This window comes from Daphnia magna, linkage group LG2, assembly GCF_020631705.1.
Source record: "Daphnia magna isolate NIES linkage group LG2, ASM2063170v1.1, whole genome shotgun sequence".
In the NCBI taxonomy this organism is placed as follows: Eukaryota; Metazoa; Arthropoda; class Branchiopoda; order Diplostraca; family Daphniidae; genus Daphnia; species Daphnia magna.
The window spans coordinates 13,534,679-13,552,193 of record NC_059183.1 but is presented as its reverse complement, the minus strand read 5'-3'; the positions used below and the strand labels follow the sequence as shown (position 1 = coordinate 13,552,193).

At 40.7% G+C, this 17,515-nt stretch overlaps 1 protein-coding gene and 1 long non-coding RNA gene across 3 annotated transcripts; one reads left to right on the top strand and one right to left on the bottom strand.

Moving 5' to 3' along the window:
• The first annotated feature begins 1,723 nt into the window (after positions 1–1,723).
• On the top strand, positions 1,724–6,496 carry LOC116916674 (proclotting enzyme). Of its 2 annotated transcripts, XM_032921973.2 has the most exons (11): positions 1,724–2,133; positions 3,025–3,333; positions 3,950–4,087; positions 4,287–4,405; positions 4,496–4,632; positions 4,765–4,958; positions 5,026–5,194; positions 5,275–5,516; positions 5,595–5,755; positions 5,840–5,912; positions 5,990–6,496. In XM_032921973.2, the coding sequence occupies exons 1-11, from the start codon at positions 1,986–1,988 to the stop codon at positions 6,076–6,078; spliced, it is 1,779 nt and encodes a 592-aa protein (XP_032777864.2). In that variant the 5' UTR covers positions 1,724–1,985; the 3' UTR covers positions 6,079–6,496. The 2 variants fall into 2 exon arrangements, with proteins under 2 accessions (XP_032777864.2, XP_045025759.1); XM_045169824.1 differs by lacking the exons at positions 1,724–2,133; positions 3,025–3,333; positions 3,950–4,087 and adding an exon at positions 3,339–3,471.
• Positions 6,497–15,830: 9,334 nt separating this feature from the next.
• On the bottom strand, positions 15,831–16,745 carry LOC123470102. The gene is made up of 2 exons (XR_006643612.1): positions 16,152–16,745; positions 15,831–16,081 (listed from the first exon to the last, which is right to left on the bottom strand). It is a non-coding gene; the product is annotated as an uncharacterized LOC123470102 (long non-coding RNA).
• Positions 16,746–17,515: the final 770 nt, after the last annotated feature.

Genomic DNA, 17,515 nt, shown 5'->3' with positions numbered 1-17,515 from the left:
AATTTGATTCAGTTGCTTATCGTGAGATGGTGCCACATGCCGAAACGTGAAGGAATTCAACTTAAATTTTCGTTGTTGTTTTAATCGACAACGAAAATTGCACGAGGAAATACCCGATCATCCAGTTCTCGTCGGGTGTGGCACAACTGCGATCATTGAAAACCGGAAGGAAATTGCAACATCCGTCAGGTCTGATGGTTTACCAGGAAATTGGAGCAAACGCAATGATGACAATGGAAAAAATGAAGCAACAATTTTATACAAGAGTCAACAATCACAAAAACTGTCATTTGCAGCCTCGCGTGCCAATTTCAATGGGCAATTGAAGCTCATGCGTAGTTTGCGGATGGCCGGACAGGTTCGGAAATAGCACTCCGGTGATCGCATCGGATTTCTTTTGGTCAATCGGAAGTTACCAAAAGACTGGCAACAATCAATTGGACGTTAAACAAATAACGCATTAATCGTATTGGGACCTTGCCAATTCGAAATGGCCTTGCGTTTCTATCGTGGCCGGATCACGACGCATATTCGTCAGAAATCCCGGAATTTTGGGAAACTCCGAAGACTCAAAACGTGCGTTAGAGATTTCAACATTCAACTCAACTTTCTGTTACCATCGAAAACCCCGAGGAGTCATGAGTTGTGCAAAATAAAAAAAAAAAAAAATCACATGTTGTACGTCATAACCACAAATAAAACTCAAATTTTATTATTAACCACAACGAACTAAAACCACAATTGATGATGTTTGTAGATCTAGTCTGCCGGTCTTTCGTTTAAGTCACCAAACGTTTAAGTCTTTCTACGTTTGCGCATCTAATCTCTGTGATTACGTTGGACTCTTTGCGAACTTCTCTTAAACTCTGAAGTGCGTCAGGTGTGCACCGGAAACAGTTAATTAATCAAGAACAAATGACGTCAAGGCTTTTTTCTTCTCTCTCTCTCTCTTATTTGCGCCTTGTTTTCATTTCTTTCCAGAACGGGGAAAAGCCCGACATTTGCACTACGAAGACATGTGGGATGAAAGAACTTTCACTTTTCGTGTGGCATAGGAAGACCGTCACCCAGAATCCGGTACGCAGATAGGGCAGCAACTTGAAAAATGGGGGAAACCCGGATTCAAAAAACGAAGACCTTCAGCCAGCAAAATGTTCAAACTGGCAAACCAATTTTTGACGTCAATAATCATAAAAAAAGAATCTAAGAAAAAGATGGACCGAACCGAACTTCCCCTTCTTTTTTCTTTTTTCATGGGCTATGCACAACTCGAACCCATGTCATTAGAGCACACCTGACAATGAAAATGAGAGTAAGGGTCTGCATTTTATTTTTTTGCTTACCTGTCACACCTTCAAGGCAATGTCCAGATTTTTCACCTAACCTCTTCCCTTCATTCCTTTTTTTCTTTTGACAGTCTCCGTCAAAGAACTCACTGCCCTCGTTTCCATCCTCTTTTTTCTTTCCCTCCTCTTCCCTCTTTTTATCACCACTCTTTGTCTTTGAATTACACATATTTTCTGGAATACACCTGTGATTCAATCAAAGCCATGAGCCCAGCTCTACAGGCCTTGAAAATTCTGACGAATGCACCAGCCAAGCGTTCATGCGTGTGGGTGTACGGGAGAAAGATGGAAAAATAAAAAAGGATACAATGAAGAGAGTCAAGGTTCTAGCTGAAGCGGCCATTGCTGTGCAGCACGCAGAGTGAAGCCCTTGATGCTGAACAGCGTCAGTCTCTCGTCAGCTGCCAAAGGTGTCGCAGGTGGACTGCACTGCGTCTCTTCAGGCCCTTCAAACAGAACAGCACATTTTCGTACAACCATCGGCCTTGTTATTTCTTCTTTTTTTAATTGTAACGTTTATCAGACTTAAAAAAAAAAAAAGGGGTGCGGTTATTACGTGTGTCTGATTTGAAGTGTTGTCGGTAATTAACGGGATTCAGCCTCGTGCGTGATTACGGTGTACAAAAAAAAAACCAGGAAATGTCAGGGTTGTCAGGTGCATCACGTTGGAAGGGAATCTACTTAATTATCGGCCTTATTGTAATGGCTGAATTGGTGATAGTCAGCGGCCGTGGTCACATTGATTATCAATCTTCGTTCGGACCTAAAGAACGCAGAAAACGACAAGGTGTGTCTCTCATTTTACTAGAACCATTTACATTGATTGACTTGATTTAGCATAACAGTTTGAGGTTTTGCCAAGGGAAGTAACGATGGTTTTATGCAAATCTGTCTGGACAATAACGACGTGAGGGAATACATAAGTAAAGGGGAAGAAAAGAGTCGGCTCTGGCCTGGGAGGTAGAGAAAAGAGTATGGCGCAATGTAATAAAAGAACAGCCGGCGGTTAAATTTTTTTTTCTCCTCTTTCTTTCTTATGTTTTCATTTTATCCGCTTCTTTTTTCGTTCGTCGTTCGTCTTTACATGAAATCCGCGTTGCCTGATTTTCTAAAGAATTTGTTTCTCATGTTGTGCCATGTCAACATCCAGCAATCAGGAAGAAGAAGAAGCCAAGGTGGAAGTCATTCGAACGATAAGAAAATGACGTCCTTGCTCTTTCTCGGCCAGCAACTTGCCGAGGTCTCTGCGCACAAAATACCTGGACATGGTCCTTTACTTTTTTTTTTTTTTGAGGGACGACTATTCCTTTACTTGAGCAGCTAAGATGGAAACTGATATCCTTGGATTTGCGGGCTTTCGATTCCGGAAAGTGCCTCTGCCAATTCGGGCATTACGTTTGTGTTTCTTTATTCATTTGAAAACCACGCATTACGAAATATCTTCTATTTCTGCGAAAGGGATACTTTCATGTCTATTAGAAGAAGTTTTTAACGAGTTTTTAATGTTCGCGCATTTTCTAATACCTTTCGTGTGTACACCAGTAAGTCGTTAGCAAAAATGTAATCGCATTAGAATTTTTGGCCGCGGATTCAATCGAATGTTCCACCTAAGGACAAGGTGCCTGTTGTCGAGAAATGGACTCAAATTAAAATATGGCATTTCATCATTTTTTTTCAGTTGGGCAAACTGACGCGTTCAGTTTACTTTCTTCGCTGAGCCGGCCAGCTGCCGGACCTTCGTCTACAGTCGCTCCGGGCGGAAGTGCTAGCGGGAAGCAGTTGGAGCTCGGCAACAACGCGTTCGGTGGCCTGATTGGTGGCATTTTCAATCAAGCGTTGAGCAATTTCGCCCGACCGACTCAAAACGGAGGAGTCAATATCGATCTGGGTGCGCTGGCCAATCCGCAAACGTGGACCAATTTCGGTGGCAATAACGGCGCTACCTTCCAGCCGGCCAATCCGCCAGGAGGCGACGTCAGTTTCCCCGGTAAAGTTACAACCACCACCAGCCAACCGACGACTACTAAAAAAACTAAAACAAGCGGCAAAGCCGTAAAGACAACCGCTAAAACACCGTCGAATGACGTGATCATAACAAGCATGACGAGCCTCGACGACGTGCCAGGTTGGTGATGGTTTCGGCAACGCGCTTCTGGCTTTCTATTTGATTCACTCGAATAGTTTGTTTATCCAAACCATTAAGGACAAGGTTTTCCCGCTTTTTAACTGTACCGATTGATTCTTCTTTCTTTCAACTATAACAACCACTTGATTGGACGAGCACAGTTTCTACTTGATTAACCCATTCGACTTCTACCTTAACCTACTAACTGATGCCAATTGCACAACACTCGGCTTCTAAGGGGGTTTCAGTATTGGTCATGTTGAATGCGTGACCAGATTCTTTTGGAATTGGACGGTGTTGGATGTGTCACCCGATCATTTCCCGTTCGACATGAAGAGCGTTCATTTCAAGGTGAAGGATAACCTGATGACTGTCGAATTTGAAACAACAACAACAACATGCTAATTTTTTTTAAACAAATAAATAATCCTTTTTGCGTGCGTGTCTACTACTACCACGCGGATGGATCGAAATAAAGGAACGAGACCCAACAACTTCTTCCCGCCGGGCAATCCAGACTTTTGTCGCCAACGTCCCAATCATCGACGATGTCGGCCAGGAGGCGGACCCGGAAACGGGCAAGGTCGTCCAACTCAGGCTGTCAACTTACCTGACGGTATTGTCAATCAATTGGAGTAACAAGAAATCCACGTGATTTCTAAAAAGAAAAAAAAAATGAATTGAATTCCAATCTTCTATTAGTTGCACGTAGATGTAGTGAAATTAATTGTATAGTATCTTGGCTTTATTTGATAAATTGAAATGTATCAATTTTAGTTTAAATTGCCCTGATTGCACTGGATTTCTATTTGCAGAACTCAAAGGAATCACGTGGGCTCAATATATCGACAGTTCGTCAATGCTGTGGCTCCCGTACGACATGAACGTACCAGGATTCATTCCCGGCCGGGCTTACTATTTAGGATTCGGCAACGTAAAAGACTCGCGTTATTTCCTTAACTTTTAAATTATAATACTAATAAAAAAACCAACACTTTCTATACAATTCCATGGAAACGTGTAGCCGGATTTTGCATACCAGACGTGTTTCACTCCTCTGAGACAGACGGGTCGTTGTCGGTTTGTGCAGCATTGTGCCCGGCCCGAAATCATTGCCTCGTTGAGTTCATTCCTCAGTTATGCCTGTCCCATCGGCAGCGAGTGAGTGCTTTTTGTTGCATGCACATATTTGACATGTCAAGTCTTTGAAACATTTCAAAGTCACAAATCCTGTAGACAAAGTCTCCAGCTGTTTTATAAACCGGCCGTTTTAAACTTGGTTTGTGTTGACAGTTATATGGGAGTGTGTTGTCCAGACAATACGCAGCCAACCGTCCTTACCACTCAACCTCCGCCCCCGCCTCCACCTACACTCGCCCCAGTGACCACGACAGCCGAGCCTCTAACCACGACCACCATCGCAGCGCCACCACCTACCACGGTTGTCGCAACTGTGCCCAGCACCACAGTAACAACGGTTAAAAAAGGTATCATTTAAAAATAGTTTCATCTGTTTCTTGAGGAAATTGATGTTTTTAACATTGACGGATGTAGGTTGCGGTGAACTGATGAAACAAACGACGAGGATCGTTGGCGGTGTGCCGGCCGATAAAGGTGAATGGCCATGGATGGCCGCTTTGCTTCGCGACAAGACGGACCAGTATTGTGGAGGAGTTCTCATCACTGACCAGCACATTCTGACGGCCTCCCACTGTGTTGACAAGTATAAAAAAAAACATTTAAAAAAGAAATGGACATAACATCGAAATCATGAAGTAAACAAAAATGAATGTTGACGTCTAGTTTCAAACCGGAGGAATTGACGGTGCGACTGGGCGAATACGACTTTTCTCAGGTGAGCGAAACTCGTCGTGATTTCGCGGCGGAGACGATTTACATGCACGAATCGTACGATCGCAGGACGTACAAGAACGATATAGCTCTCATCAAACTGAAAACGAAAGCCACTTTCAACGACGATATTTGGCCCATTTGTTTGCCACCGTCCAATATCGTCCTCGAGGGTCAAAGCGCCTTCGTCACAGGTCTTTCTTTTATTTTAATTTTTTTTTTAAATTCTATTCCACTTGAAATCGAATGATGTATTTGACTTGTTTCAATAGGATGGGGCACAACTTCGTACAGTGGCCAGTCTAGCGACATTCTTTTGGAAGTGATCCTGCCCATTTGGGCGCTGGCCGATTGTCAGAAATCTTATACTCAGCCCATCAGCGAACAGCAGCTGTGCGCCGGATACAAAGCAGGTGGCAAGGATTCTTGTCAGGTAGGTCTAAGCATTTTTTATTTAAAATAAAATCTCTTGTGCCATTATGCAGTTCGATGCTGATGATTTCGATTCATTTCGCAGGGTGATTCCGGCGGACCGTTGATGTATCAAATGTCTACGGGTCGATGGGCCGTAGTGGGCATCGTTTCTTGGGGTGAGTATATATTTAAAAAATAAAGGTGCACTTTATTTCGATTGGTTTGACTAATCAAATCGTTCACTTTTGAACAGGTATCCGTTGCGCCGAGAAAGACAAACCGGGCGTTTATACTCGCGTGACTTCCTATTCCGACTGGATCAAAGCCAAAGTGTTGGCTTAAATTCGAACACGCAACGGCCTACTACTTACAAACTATATGCATTTAGAGCATCGTGAATGTTTCGGCTTTGACTTTGTTTTTCTTTTCAAATTTTTGTCTTAAAAAATCATCGAAATCGGAGGGGGAAGGGGGGAACTTTCTTCTGTCAAATTTCTGATTGAATCGAACTGCACAAAACTCGCAACAATATCGAAATCGCCTTCAATGCATTTACAAATGGTTCATCCGTGGCGAAGAATGTGTTGCCACCACATTCTTCGTTTATTTGCTTATCTCTCTCTTCTTTTTTTTTAAATAATTATTATTCTTTATATTATATACGTATACACGCAACGAAAATCTGCATCGTGTCAAACCAGTTTGTATAACAAAAGTTTCCATTGCTCGTGAAAATTACATCATTGTTGTTGTTGCCAAAGAGCTGCACCGCTTTAATTCATTATCTAATCAAATTTTTTTTAATGATTTCGAACGTGACAAGCAACAGGCAACTTGCCAAACAGCAAACAAGTGCATGATAAACGCGGACGCAATTGATTGCGTGACGGAAAGTCCTCGAATGACGTGACTCTTCACGCACCTTCGATTCCCACTTTCAACTGAAATCAAAGTCAATTGAAACGGATTCAAATCAATTAAATTGAGGTGCAAAATAGAAAGCGATTTAACGAATCTGACGACGAACGTATCTCGCTAATGCTGTTCATACGTGAAACTGATTGGCTATAACTTTCAATGAAGCAATCAAATGGAGATGTTTAGAAACCGAACCGGCATTTTCTCAGGCGACCTTCATTCGAAACGCTTACGATACGCTACACCAAACTATTATTGGCCAGTAAAGAATAACGATTACTAACGAGCATTATGCTAACATTTCAACGGGTTTCCGGTGTCCATAGATGATTCAACAATTGCAACAAAAAAAAAATCTAATCGTTCGTCGTATTTCAATTGGCTTTTGGCAAACGAGCAAGTTTCTGCTGATGCCACTGAGGCAGTAGCCAGTGAAACGTTTGAACAATAAACCAATGGCTGTAAAAAAAAATAAATAAATAAAATAATGCCGCCCTTGCGAAAGACGAGTTGATACGGTCAGTTGATACCGTAAGATTGCAGATGTTCATCCTTGGAGCGATGTTGCGTAATAAGGTCATACTAAAATTGGGCACTGGAGTTCGTGTCCCCGTATTTGTTTTTTGTTTTGTTTTTATTGGAATGTTGCACAGGAGAGACGACATGACGGAGACATTGTTATAGTCTCTGTTCCTTTTAGGGGATCGGAACTTTGCGTTATCCAACACAGCTTCGCTTTTGAGCATACTAAAAAGAAAACTTTCGCCTTAATCTTAATCGATCTGGGAAACAAAAGGGCAAAGAGAAAGAGCCGTAGATCGGCGCTCTGGGTCAAAAGCAAAATAAATAAAAATGAAAATCATGATTCCTTTATTTTGTTTCTCTGTGTATAGGTTCCAGCCCGTGCTGCGACGCCATCAGGTTCTTATTTCTTGGAAAAAAACAAAACAAAAAAAGCATTTTTTTTTTTTAAATTGTGATGCAGTTAGCGTGTCCTCCGCAAAGGAATTTTCGATAAAAATAAAACAAAAAATACGCCCTCTTCTTCGCCGCAATAACACAAAAGAAAAGCCAATCACGAGGGGACGAACTCGGTCTCTACGGTCTATTCCGATATCTGAGCACACACAAAACGTTGCACGTCCGTCTGGCGCTTAGGTTTCAATTCAACGAAATTTTTAAATAATTATTTGAAAAAGAAAGAAGATGAAAAGCGCTAGATTTTTTTTATTTCGCAAAGTCGTGGCCGGAACGGTAGTTCAAATCGTACACGACAGATGGCTTGAATATGCTACATGGAAATGTATGTATATAACTATTTAAATATAGGATACCTCAAAGCGATGCTGAATTTCAGTGTTTATATTTGCTCGCCGTTTAACCGAACTGGCTTGGTAACAAGGAAAACATAAATGGGCATCTTTTTCTCACTTTACTTGTTATCTGTCCGATAAAGTGTCAAGGTACATATATACAACTAGGTCAACTGTTGGACCATTCTCCACGACCTATTGTTTGACTTCAGTAACAATATAGCTATACATGCAATGTGTTGGCCGGTCGTTAAAAATTAAGAGCCTTGTAATATAAAAAGTGGCTAAAATTGTTGTTGGCGTCTCTGTTGTTTTCGCGATCGCAATCTCTTAGCATCTCGCCGGCCTTTTTCGCACGTATATTACGTAATAGACTATATACTACCGCTTATTGCTACTATCGTTCCCGCACGTTTTCTTTTTAGCAAGTCACTTTCTTCTTCTCGTTTTTAACATTTTTATGACAATCCCCTCAATAAAAGCTCTAATCCTATAATCTCAACCGTAATGACCCTCTTATCTTGAACTGGATCAAAAGCCGTCAGCTGTTTTATATTGTTCGCCGAGCCGTGAATCCCGCACTAACGATTCGGCTACTTATGAGTTCACCTGCCGTTACTGCGATAAGCCATCGGTTAAAATTCAAAACAGTTTGCTAGACAGCTAAAAGACGTTGCCAATTAGCACATCTCTGCAGCGATTATCCTGTTCGTATAGTGCTACAAATTGCAAAACACACGCACGTCCTCCGTGACTGACTCTACTATCAATTACGCAAACAACGAGTTCCAATTAGCCAAGCAGAAAAAAGTTTGGCACGTGGCCAACACCTTGGCTTATTATTATTCATTTTTTGTTCTCTCTTTCTTTAAAATCATATTGTATATATTCACACTTCAAAATGTCTATTGAAATTGGTATATATGAAAGACCGCCAGGCTGAAGAGAACCAATCCGGTTCTATATAAGCTTTGACGGAGTATATTGAGGTCTCTCTCTCTCTCTTTTGCTGATGTCCAAAACAATAAAAAGAAAGAAATAAAAAGCTGACTGTCTTCCTTTCTTTTCTTTTCTTTTATTTAAATCTTTTCTTTTTTACCTTGACGAGGCGCATTGTATAACGTCCAAACATCCATAAGTGGCGCTTCTACTGTTGGGCGTCGGAGACGCCGAGTCTGGAAGCTGGCGCAAATAATCGTCAGCGAGTTATGCACGTTGGCGTGATAATGTCAATCCATCAACCGGTTGGACGGGGCCGTCCAACAACAATCGGCTAACGCACCGTGCCAACTCAACCATCAACGGCAAGAGACAGCCATCCTTCCGGCGGTTGAATGTATATCAATTCTATATAGGAAGAAAAACGTATAATGATAATCAAAAAATAAAAGAGTGGCGAAGAATCAAATTTCATCATTAAGGTGTGGGCGTGGACACATCTTTAGTAGGACGCTGCGTTATAGACGTCTGGAGGCGGAGATGGATAACATCGAGGCTCGTCCCGTTGGACACTGCCATAGGAAGCCGGTCAGGTTAAAGAGGTAGGAGGAGGCATAACACTCACTCAGCTTTGATTGTTAAACTGGCGGCATGCCCTGCAAAGTGATTAACGTCTAATTAACAGTTGAAGAATTAGTTGAGAGAATATCGTTGCGGAGGCAATTCCCTTTTCTGTTTTTCGTGTTTTCCATTATGAAAAGAACGTGAAGCTATAAAATACAATAATAAGATAATTATCATAACAGGCTTGTTTTTTTGTGTGTGGATCGGAGGTCAACACTGGACTACATCATATAAAATAATCGACATAACCGGAATTTTCTGCGCTATTAGGGCTGAACATGTAGATGCTGTTTAGCCCAACTGGACACTTCTTTGTTTCCCCTTAAATGTGAAAACAATTCAATTCAATAGTCAAAAATTAGATTTGTTTTTTATTTCTTCTTTAAAGACTTCAAATAAAAAATGAGCAAAAATGAAAACTAGCGCAGTCGCCATGGGTCAGCGCGTCATGGCTGATTGTTATCACTTGTGCTGTGTGTGCAAAACATGTAACCTCCTTGTGCCCTTGCGCACGATGACTCAATTCCCTTCTTATACCATCAGTATGTAGAAGATACTATACTTATCGCATCATGTTTGTTTACGTATTCGTCACTGGGCAACAATTCTTTCAGCCGAAGAGCATAGATATTATAAACACACATCAGCAGTCAAATACGTTTGCCACCGGATTTCTTTCTTTTTTTCACATGAAAAATGATAGGCGTTATCCGCTGCAGCGTTCGATTGTTTAACCCAAAATGGCGATTGTTTTGTCACTTCAAAGATTCGACTCATTTGAAAATGGTGTCCCCCCACCCCTTGTCAGCTGTTTGGATATAATTTGGCGTTGAGAAATCGATGAGTCATTACAATCACGAGCGAAATAGGAAACCAAGCGCTTTGCGATTGTTCGATGGAAAATGACACGCGAAATAACTGATCGCTGAATGTAAAAGACAAAAAAAAAAAGCAATAAGAAATGTTTTGATTAATGACAGTTTGGCTGATTAACTGGGACAGGTAATATATCAATTGTTTATTTTTTAAATGTGTGTGTGCGAAACCTTGTTGGCGTTTAGTCCGTACTTGAACAAATGACCTTCCTAGCAAGCCATCGAATATTTGTTGACCATTTTTTCTTTGAAAACCCGTCTGTGCACAGTACATTTGCTTTAAACTGATAATGCCATGCAGCAATCAAATCCGTAAAAAGGTTCATTAAAATATACCACGCGTGTGTTTTGACCAAGAGTTCCCTGAGCGACAGACATGACGGCCAGCAGCTACAAGAAAAAACAAAAAAGGGGGGAATATGTTAAGAGTTATCGCGTCCCTCTTTTTTTCTATTCCTTCTATTTCTCTTTAGAAGTTGTCATGTCAAGTCACAACCGAGTGTGTGTACCACCTTCGAACTCCTCCCAATTTTCTTCTTCTTGCGCTGAGGTGCCATCCGGCGGGTGGCAAAGCTCTTCTTCTTCTTCTTCTTGCTCTGCGGGGGAAGATGGATGAAACTATAGCTCTTCAGGACTTGACGGCTAGGAAGGAAACGTCAATGTTCTGGCTAAACAAAGTGAACTTTTTCGACCCCCTCCTATTCTTCTTCTTTTTTTTTTAAATCCCCCCCCCCTTTTTTTTGATTTTCTTTTCTGCTGGTGTGTTGGGGCGTATATAGAATGTATGGAATCGACCAAGCGCGTTCGTGTTGTTGTTTTCTCCTTGAACATTTCGGATAGGAAACCAAAAAAAATTGAGACAAGCAACAACCAAAAATGTTGGTTGTTGCTACGTTGTTATTTTTACAACGTAGTGCGACTGACAAGGTTCGTGAATACGCAAGCCGGAAGGCAAACGTGATTTCTCATTAGCGGCCAGTCGATATTTTATCTTTGGCACAGCTCAATCCGATGTGGCTGGCCAACAACGTCGACTTGTGAAAATCACATGGCCTTCCGGTCATGCGCAATTTCAAGTTTGATCAAGAATTTTTTTGTTTTCGTTGTGAATTTAAAGGGAAAAAATGCCGCGAAAGAGAGTCGGCAATGAAAGAGCGGACAGCGCAAGGCCGTCATCAGCGCAGCGACAGGTTAATTTCCAATAATTAGAATTTGCATATTCATTTGTGGACGCCCATTTTTCTTCTTCAAGATCTCGTCTGCATAGGAGCAGCTTGGCTGAGCTCGCCGGTATATCCAGTACTAGTCACATTATACCAATCTGTGCAGGCATCACATTTTTTATAATTTTTTTTTTTTTCGTTCCAGACCAATCGCATATGTGCATATGCGGATGATTTCCATCATCCGTAAGTGCATATATCGTCCAAGATTATATGTACACACGCACACCTTTTTCTTCTGTGTATTTTGTTCTCTCGAAGAAATACCGACTCATTTGCATACGATGGTTTGGCTTCCATTTCTAGGCCAATTTCGTGATTTGTTTGCATTATTATGTTGTTTGCCGTCATTTCGAGTTATGGCGAAGAAGACCTTGTTTCTATCCTGATGGTATCCCTCTACAACACACATCGCCAATTCCCTTTTCTTATCATTTTTTTCCTGTAGGTCTTTCATCTTCCAATGAGGCGCCAAGCCCCCCCAAAAATCGTTAACATTTCGCCATTCTTCACAGTGGCGGGGGCTTTCATCAAAGGTATAAACCAAAATGTTGTAATAAATACAAATTTCAGCTGGTTGCGCATTTGTTTTCATCTGGCCAACGTGTAGGAAACATGGATTTCAATCAAAATCGGCCGTCTATATAGGACTTCTTGTATTTTCAACATCAACTCAAATCTAACGAGACGAAGAAACGAAGCTCACCAATGAAATCAAAGAATAAAACAGAGTAGGCAGCTATAGATTGTATACATGTCTTGTTTATTAAGATAGGCTAATATGATGTACCGTTAAAAGAGCAACAAGAGAAAACGTTAGGATTCGATTGAAACGTGGTGGGGTTTTTGAAAAAAAAAAAAAAACTGGAACAGAAGGTACGAATAACGATGTACAATAACAATAACTATGCGAGAAAATAAAAACAAAATGAGCATTTTCAATAAACCTATACGGACGTTGCGAGAGGCTCATGTGGCTTCATTTATAAAGAAAAGGCCCCACCAGATGCCTATCAACTGGAACAACTTCTTTCTTTTTTTTCATGTCTACAACAGCGTGTGTGTACATGTACATTGTACAGATATGTTTATTTCTTCTTGCCTTCTACAATTTTTTCTGGAAATATAGTGCACACACACACACACACACTATTTGTGTTTGTATAGGCACACTGGTCAGGTGAAAAGAGGGAAAGATAAGAGCCAACAACACGAGGGGGGGGGGACTTTTCTGTTGAGCCTCAAGTCGATGAATAGGAAAGGAAAAGAGAGGGAGAACGGTCAAGAAGGCGCCTGGCAGACGTCTCGTCGGAGTAAGAAAAAGAAAAAAAAGAGGGCCCATTTTGTTGGAATGGGGATTTCGGGGTAAAGAGTCGCAAGTCAAAATGGAAGAGCACAGACACAGACATTTGTGACTTACAACTGAAAAGATATTGGCTTCTTACTACTAGACTATACAGTGACAAATATTGACACGATCTTGTGTCACAGCAAAAAAGCATCCCCCTTCCTTTCACTGATGTGTGTGTAGCAACTCAAAAAAAGAAAGAGTCTTTGTTTTGTGCGTAGTTCCAGTCTGGAAAAACTATTAAAAAAAAAAAGAATTTATCAGTTTCGTTTCCCTTTTTTTTTTCTTCTTTGCTGCTCTGTTTTGTCGATGCACTTTTTCTTGAACTGTCCGATAACGTAGTCCGCTTTCTCCAGCTCTTTTAGTCCTATAGTGCGTCTGTACATATAATCGTTGATGGAAAGAAGAAGAAAAAAAAAGCCCAGAATTGTTGAGAAATCGAGAGAGTTTCTTCTATAAAGTTCATCTCACGTCAGTTGACTTGAATAATAATTTCTGAAAAAAAAACGTTAGTCTAAAGCTTTGCCGACCGTTCCTTCCACTCGATTGTTCGTTTCGTAGTATATACATGTATACTCTTAAGAGTTTGTGGTAGTACAAATCGATCCATCAAATGCCAAATGATGCCACCATATAAGCTCTCAGTCACCTTTCTCAATCTCTTTTCGTTGAGGCTCTTTTCTCCTGTTATTTTTTATATTTCCAAATCGCTACACGACGATCCATCATTCCGTTGCAGGGGGGGATAGAAGGCCATGTAATGTGGTATAACCCATCTAAACTAAAGAAATGATAAAATTCATCACGAAATTATTCAAGTCGTACTATGTGATCGAAGTAGACACACCGAAAGGCCTACAAATAGGCCGACTATTGTATAATGAGCCGACACACCATATACCGGACATATACGTTTGAATATATAAAATGATCTATATTTGAACCGGCATCGTTTTCTAACCTATATACATTCGATGTTCCAGTGGTTTAGTAATGTATACTTTTACATAAATAATATGCAAAATTTAGCAGACACAAAATAATTCATAACTCGAACTGACATTTGTCTTGACGGGCGAGGCAGTCACGTTCATGTTTCATCGCATTAAACTATAAAACAGCAACAACAACAGAATTTGGATTTGCTTCTTTTGGTTTTTGTGTGATGTATATAATGCTGTTGTTGTTTTTGTCGTTGGATTGGCAGTCGGCCATTTTGATGCGCTATCATTGGAATGCCACTTTATGCGCATTGATCGTGGCAATCGCGAAAAAAAAAAGACAACAACAACCAAAAAACACAGAAATGTGTAGACAGACTATATTATAAAGAATGACAATGGACCCTCGCTGCATTATATATAAACGTCCATCACTTATGGCAAGAGAAAGTTTCTTACACAGTACGTCGATGTTTATCTGACTTTAATGTCCCCGTTTCTTTTTGTTGTTGTTTTGTTATTATTAAGCCATTTACTGTATACCTTGTAAATGATTACGTTATTGTACACACACGAAAGAAGAAAAAAAAATACTGGACGTTAGTGGGGTGGTGGCCAATTGGCGTGTGTTTAACCTCTCCACCATTGCTCTCTACGTTCGATTCCATAAACACATTTGCGTTGGCTGTAACACTACGCACGTGTGTTAGCGCCCCGTATAGACTCGTTTCTCGTGAGGGCGTATGGCATGTATATAGGAAAGGTCGTGAAATAAACAAGTCGTCGCTTTTGGTGTAAAATGTCTACACACCGTCCAGGCGCCGTTTGTTATGCGCCCTCTTCTTCCACGACCCAAATATATATGTAAGGCCCCGGAAGGGAAAGAAAGAAAAAAAAATGCATATCTAAAAGGAGACAGAGGAGTCATGCTGGAATCGACTGGTGTCCAGACGCACACGACTAAATAAGAATTTTGTTATTTTTGATTTTTTGGTATATCTAAACTCACGTAAAAAAGTATCAATATTTATACGTTCCCGTCTATTCACGTTGGGGTCTCCCCTTTTTTTTTGAAGGGTTGGAAAATGGGGGAGGATGTTTAGAAAGAATTTCTTTTTTTTTCTTAAAGGCGCCGGAACAGAAATATTCAAAAAAAAGGTCTACAATTTAACAAGCAAAAGGGAGACTTCAGAAAGAGAAGGGGATGTGTTAGGTGCCTCTTTTGTTAAACATTCAATGGGTCTGCTGCTCATGCAAGTGTTGCCTCGTTGAACAGTTACGCTGTGTGTATATAATTTATGATCAGAGCAACTACAAGCAAGAAGCAATAGCATCCCATACAATATATATATTTTTGTTTCCCTTCCTCTTGCGATGGCACATCAAACTTATTTGATGTGTCCTCTTCTTTCGACCAACAGTCTTCAGAATTATAAAACGCCGACACCGGAGACGACGTCCAAAAGCCAAAAGTCGAGAACGAGAGACAGGGGCATATAACTCAAAAGTCGTAAACATTTCTTGACAAAATACATTGTCTGCTTTGTGTGTGTGTGTGTGTGTGTCCTCTTCTTTCAAAACTATTGGTGTTGGTGGCAAACTGGTGATGGCTCGCTATTTCTTCTTCTTCTTCTTTGGAGTCCAACGAAGGCCCGACTTCGAAGACACACACACAGCCAAATAATGGACCTACACTTCCATTCACTGACCAGCAGGGGTCGACGTGCCCTGGACACCAAAGTGTATTTTATTTTCATTTTTTTTTCCACTGAAAAATACAAAAACAAGGGTGCTGACGGTAAAGGTTCCTTTTGCTTTCGTTGTTAGACAAATGTTTCTTACACTGGAGGGGGGTTCCCAGAGATTGCATTCTACAGTCTATACGCAGTCAATAATCAATGAACGAAAGAATGTGTTGGTTGTACTCTCGATTTTTATTCATCGACTGAAATAAAAGTAGTCAAGAGTCATTCAATGTTTAAACAAATTCTATTTTCGAATCTTCATGCACATGATGCATTTTTGTTTTGGCCTCCGTTGTTGCCATAAAATTTAGGTATAAGGTAGTAGTACCATCCATATGGCTGCTATACACGAGAAATGTTTGTCACCCGACTAAAAAAAGAGCGACCTTCGAGTGAGGCTGGAAACGGGAAGAGCCCATCTAAAAAGTCCAAATGAAAACAGCTTGAACTTGTTCTTCTTGTTCTACGCGTTCTTCGGAAATTCGATACCATCAGGTTGTGTCGTAAACAATAAGGGAACAGCATCAGCCCTACAACATAAACGGCAAACTAGTTCAAAATGAATAAATAAAAATTTCGTGTCACTTGTTTGATGTCGTTCCATGGACGAGTATATTTTTTATGCCTTTATTCCGAAACAGCCGCAGAGCCAGAACAAAACTATAATCCGTCACTTCTCTTTCTCTCTATCCGCCATTTGCCGCAATACTCTGCGCATCTGTTTGCTTGAGGGCTGCTGGCACTGGAGAAATTATAACCGCATCCATTCCAATTAGATTTCCATGGCTCTCTTTTTAAGACCCCACCCCACCCATCCCTTATTGTTGTGTTTCTGACCTCTTCGTTTTCAAGTGTCGGATGGAATATTAAAGAAGACGCACACATGGAACTGATTTGTAATTTTTTTTTTCTGTGCCTGGACACATCACCATCTCAATTTTAATTTTAATTTTATTTTCCCCGCCATTGAAACAACTGGAAAAATTGAGTTTTCTTTCGTGTGATGGAAGCAAATGACTGCCACCAACTGGTTACAACAACACAAACGCCGCTCTCAAATCGAAAAAAAAAAAAAATGAGGGACGAGTGAACTTTGGACAGATCAGATGTGATGGAATACATTTAAAGAAAAACTGTCTAAAAAAAAAATCACTATAGGCATGTTATTTTGTTATTCAATCCGACACTGGCTGCTGCGTATTGTGCACAGCTATAAAGTGTAACGTAATATTCTAGACGCAAATAGCAAAAGGAATTTCTCATTTTGGCTGTTGCGGGGAGAAAGAAAAACGCTATCGCTTGTTGTATATAATGCGTGTTGTTGTTGTTGTTGGGTTAAAAGCCGAAAGCGCTGAAACAAAACGGACGGCCATGCCATGAGAATTTTGGTTGTAGTTCTCCTAAATCTTTCGAGATTTTGTCCGTTTTCTCGCTCTCTCCCCCTGCTTCTCAACCGAAAAAAACCCGTTAAGAATAAAAACGTTATGAAGAATAATCTAAAAACACGGTATCCTCCACTTTTTCATCGTCTTGACTCTCCCCCTCAACGTCTTTCGTCTATGCCCACTACGGACTATAAGTCTTAACGAAGGGGGGAGAAATTGTTGCGTTGATGGCTATAGGGTCTTCAACATCGGAATGGCTTCAGGCATTTTCTTTTTTTTTTTTTTCTTTTTAATTTTAATTTTTTTTTCTTCTTCTTCTTCTTTCCTTCGATCGAAGAAATAAAAATAAAAATAAAAAATAAATGAAAGCTCTGGTGGCTTCAAACATGAAAAGGGCGGCTCTTATCTTCTTCTCCGAGCGCTTGAGAGCCAGGGCTGCTGCAGATCTGTGTGTGTAGTCCAGTGTCC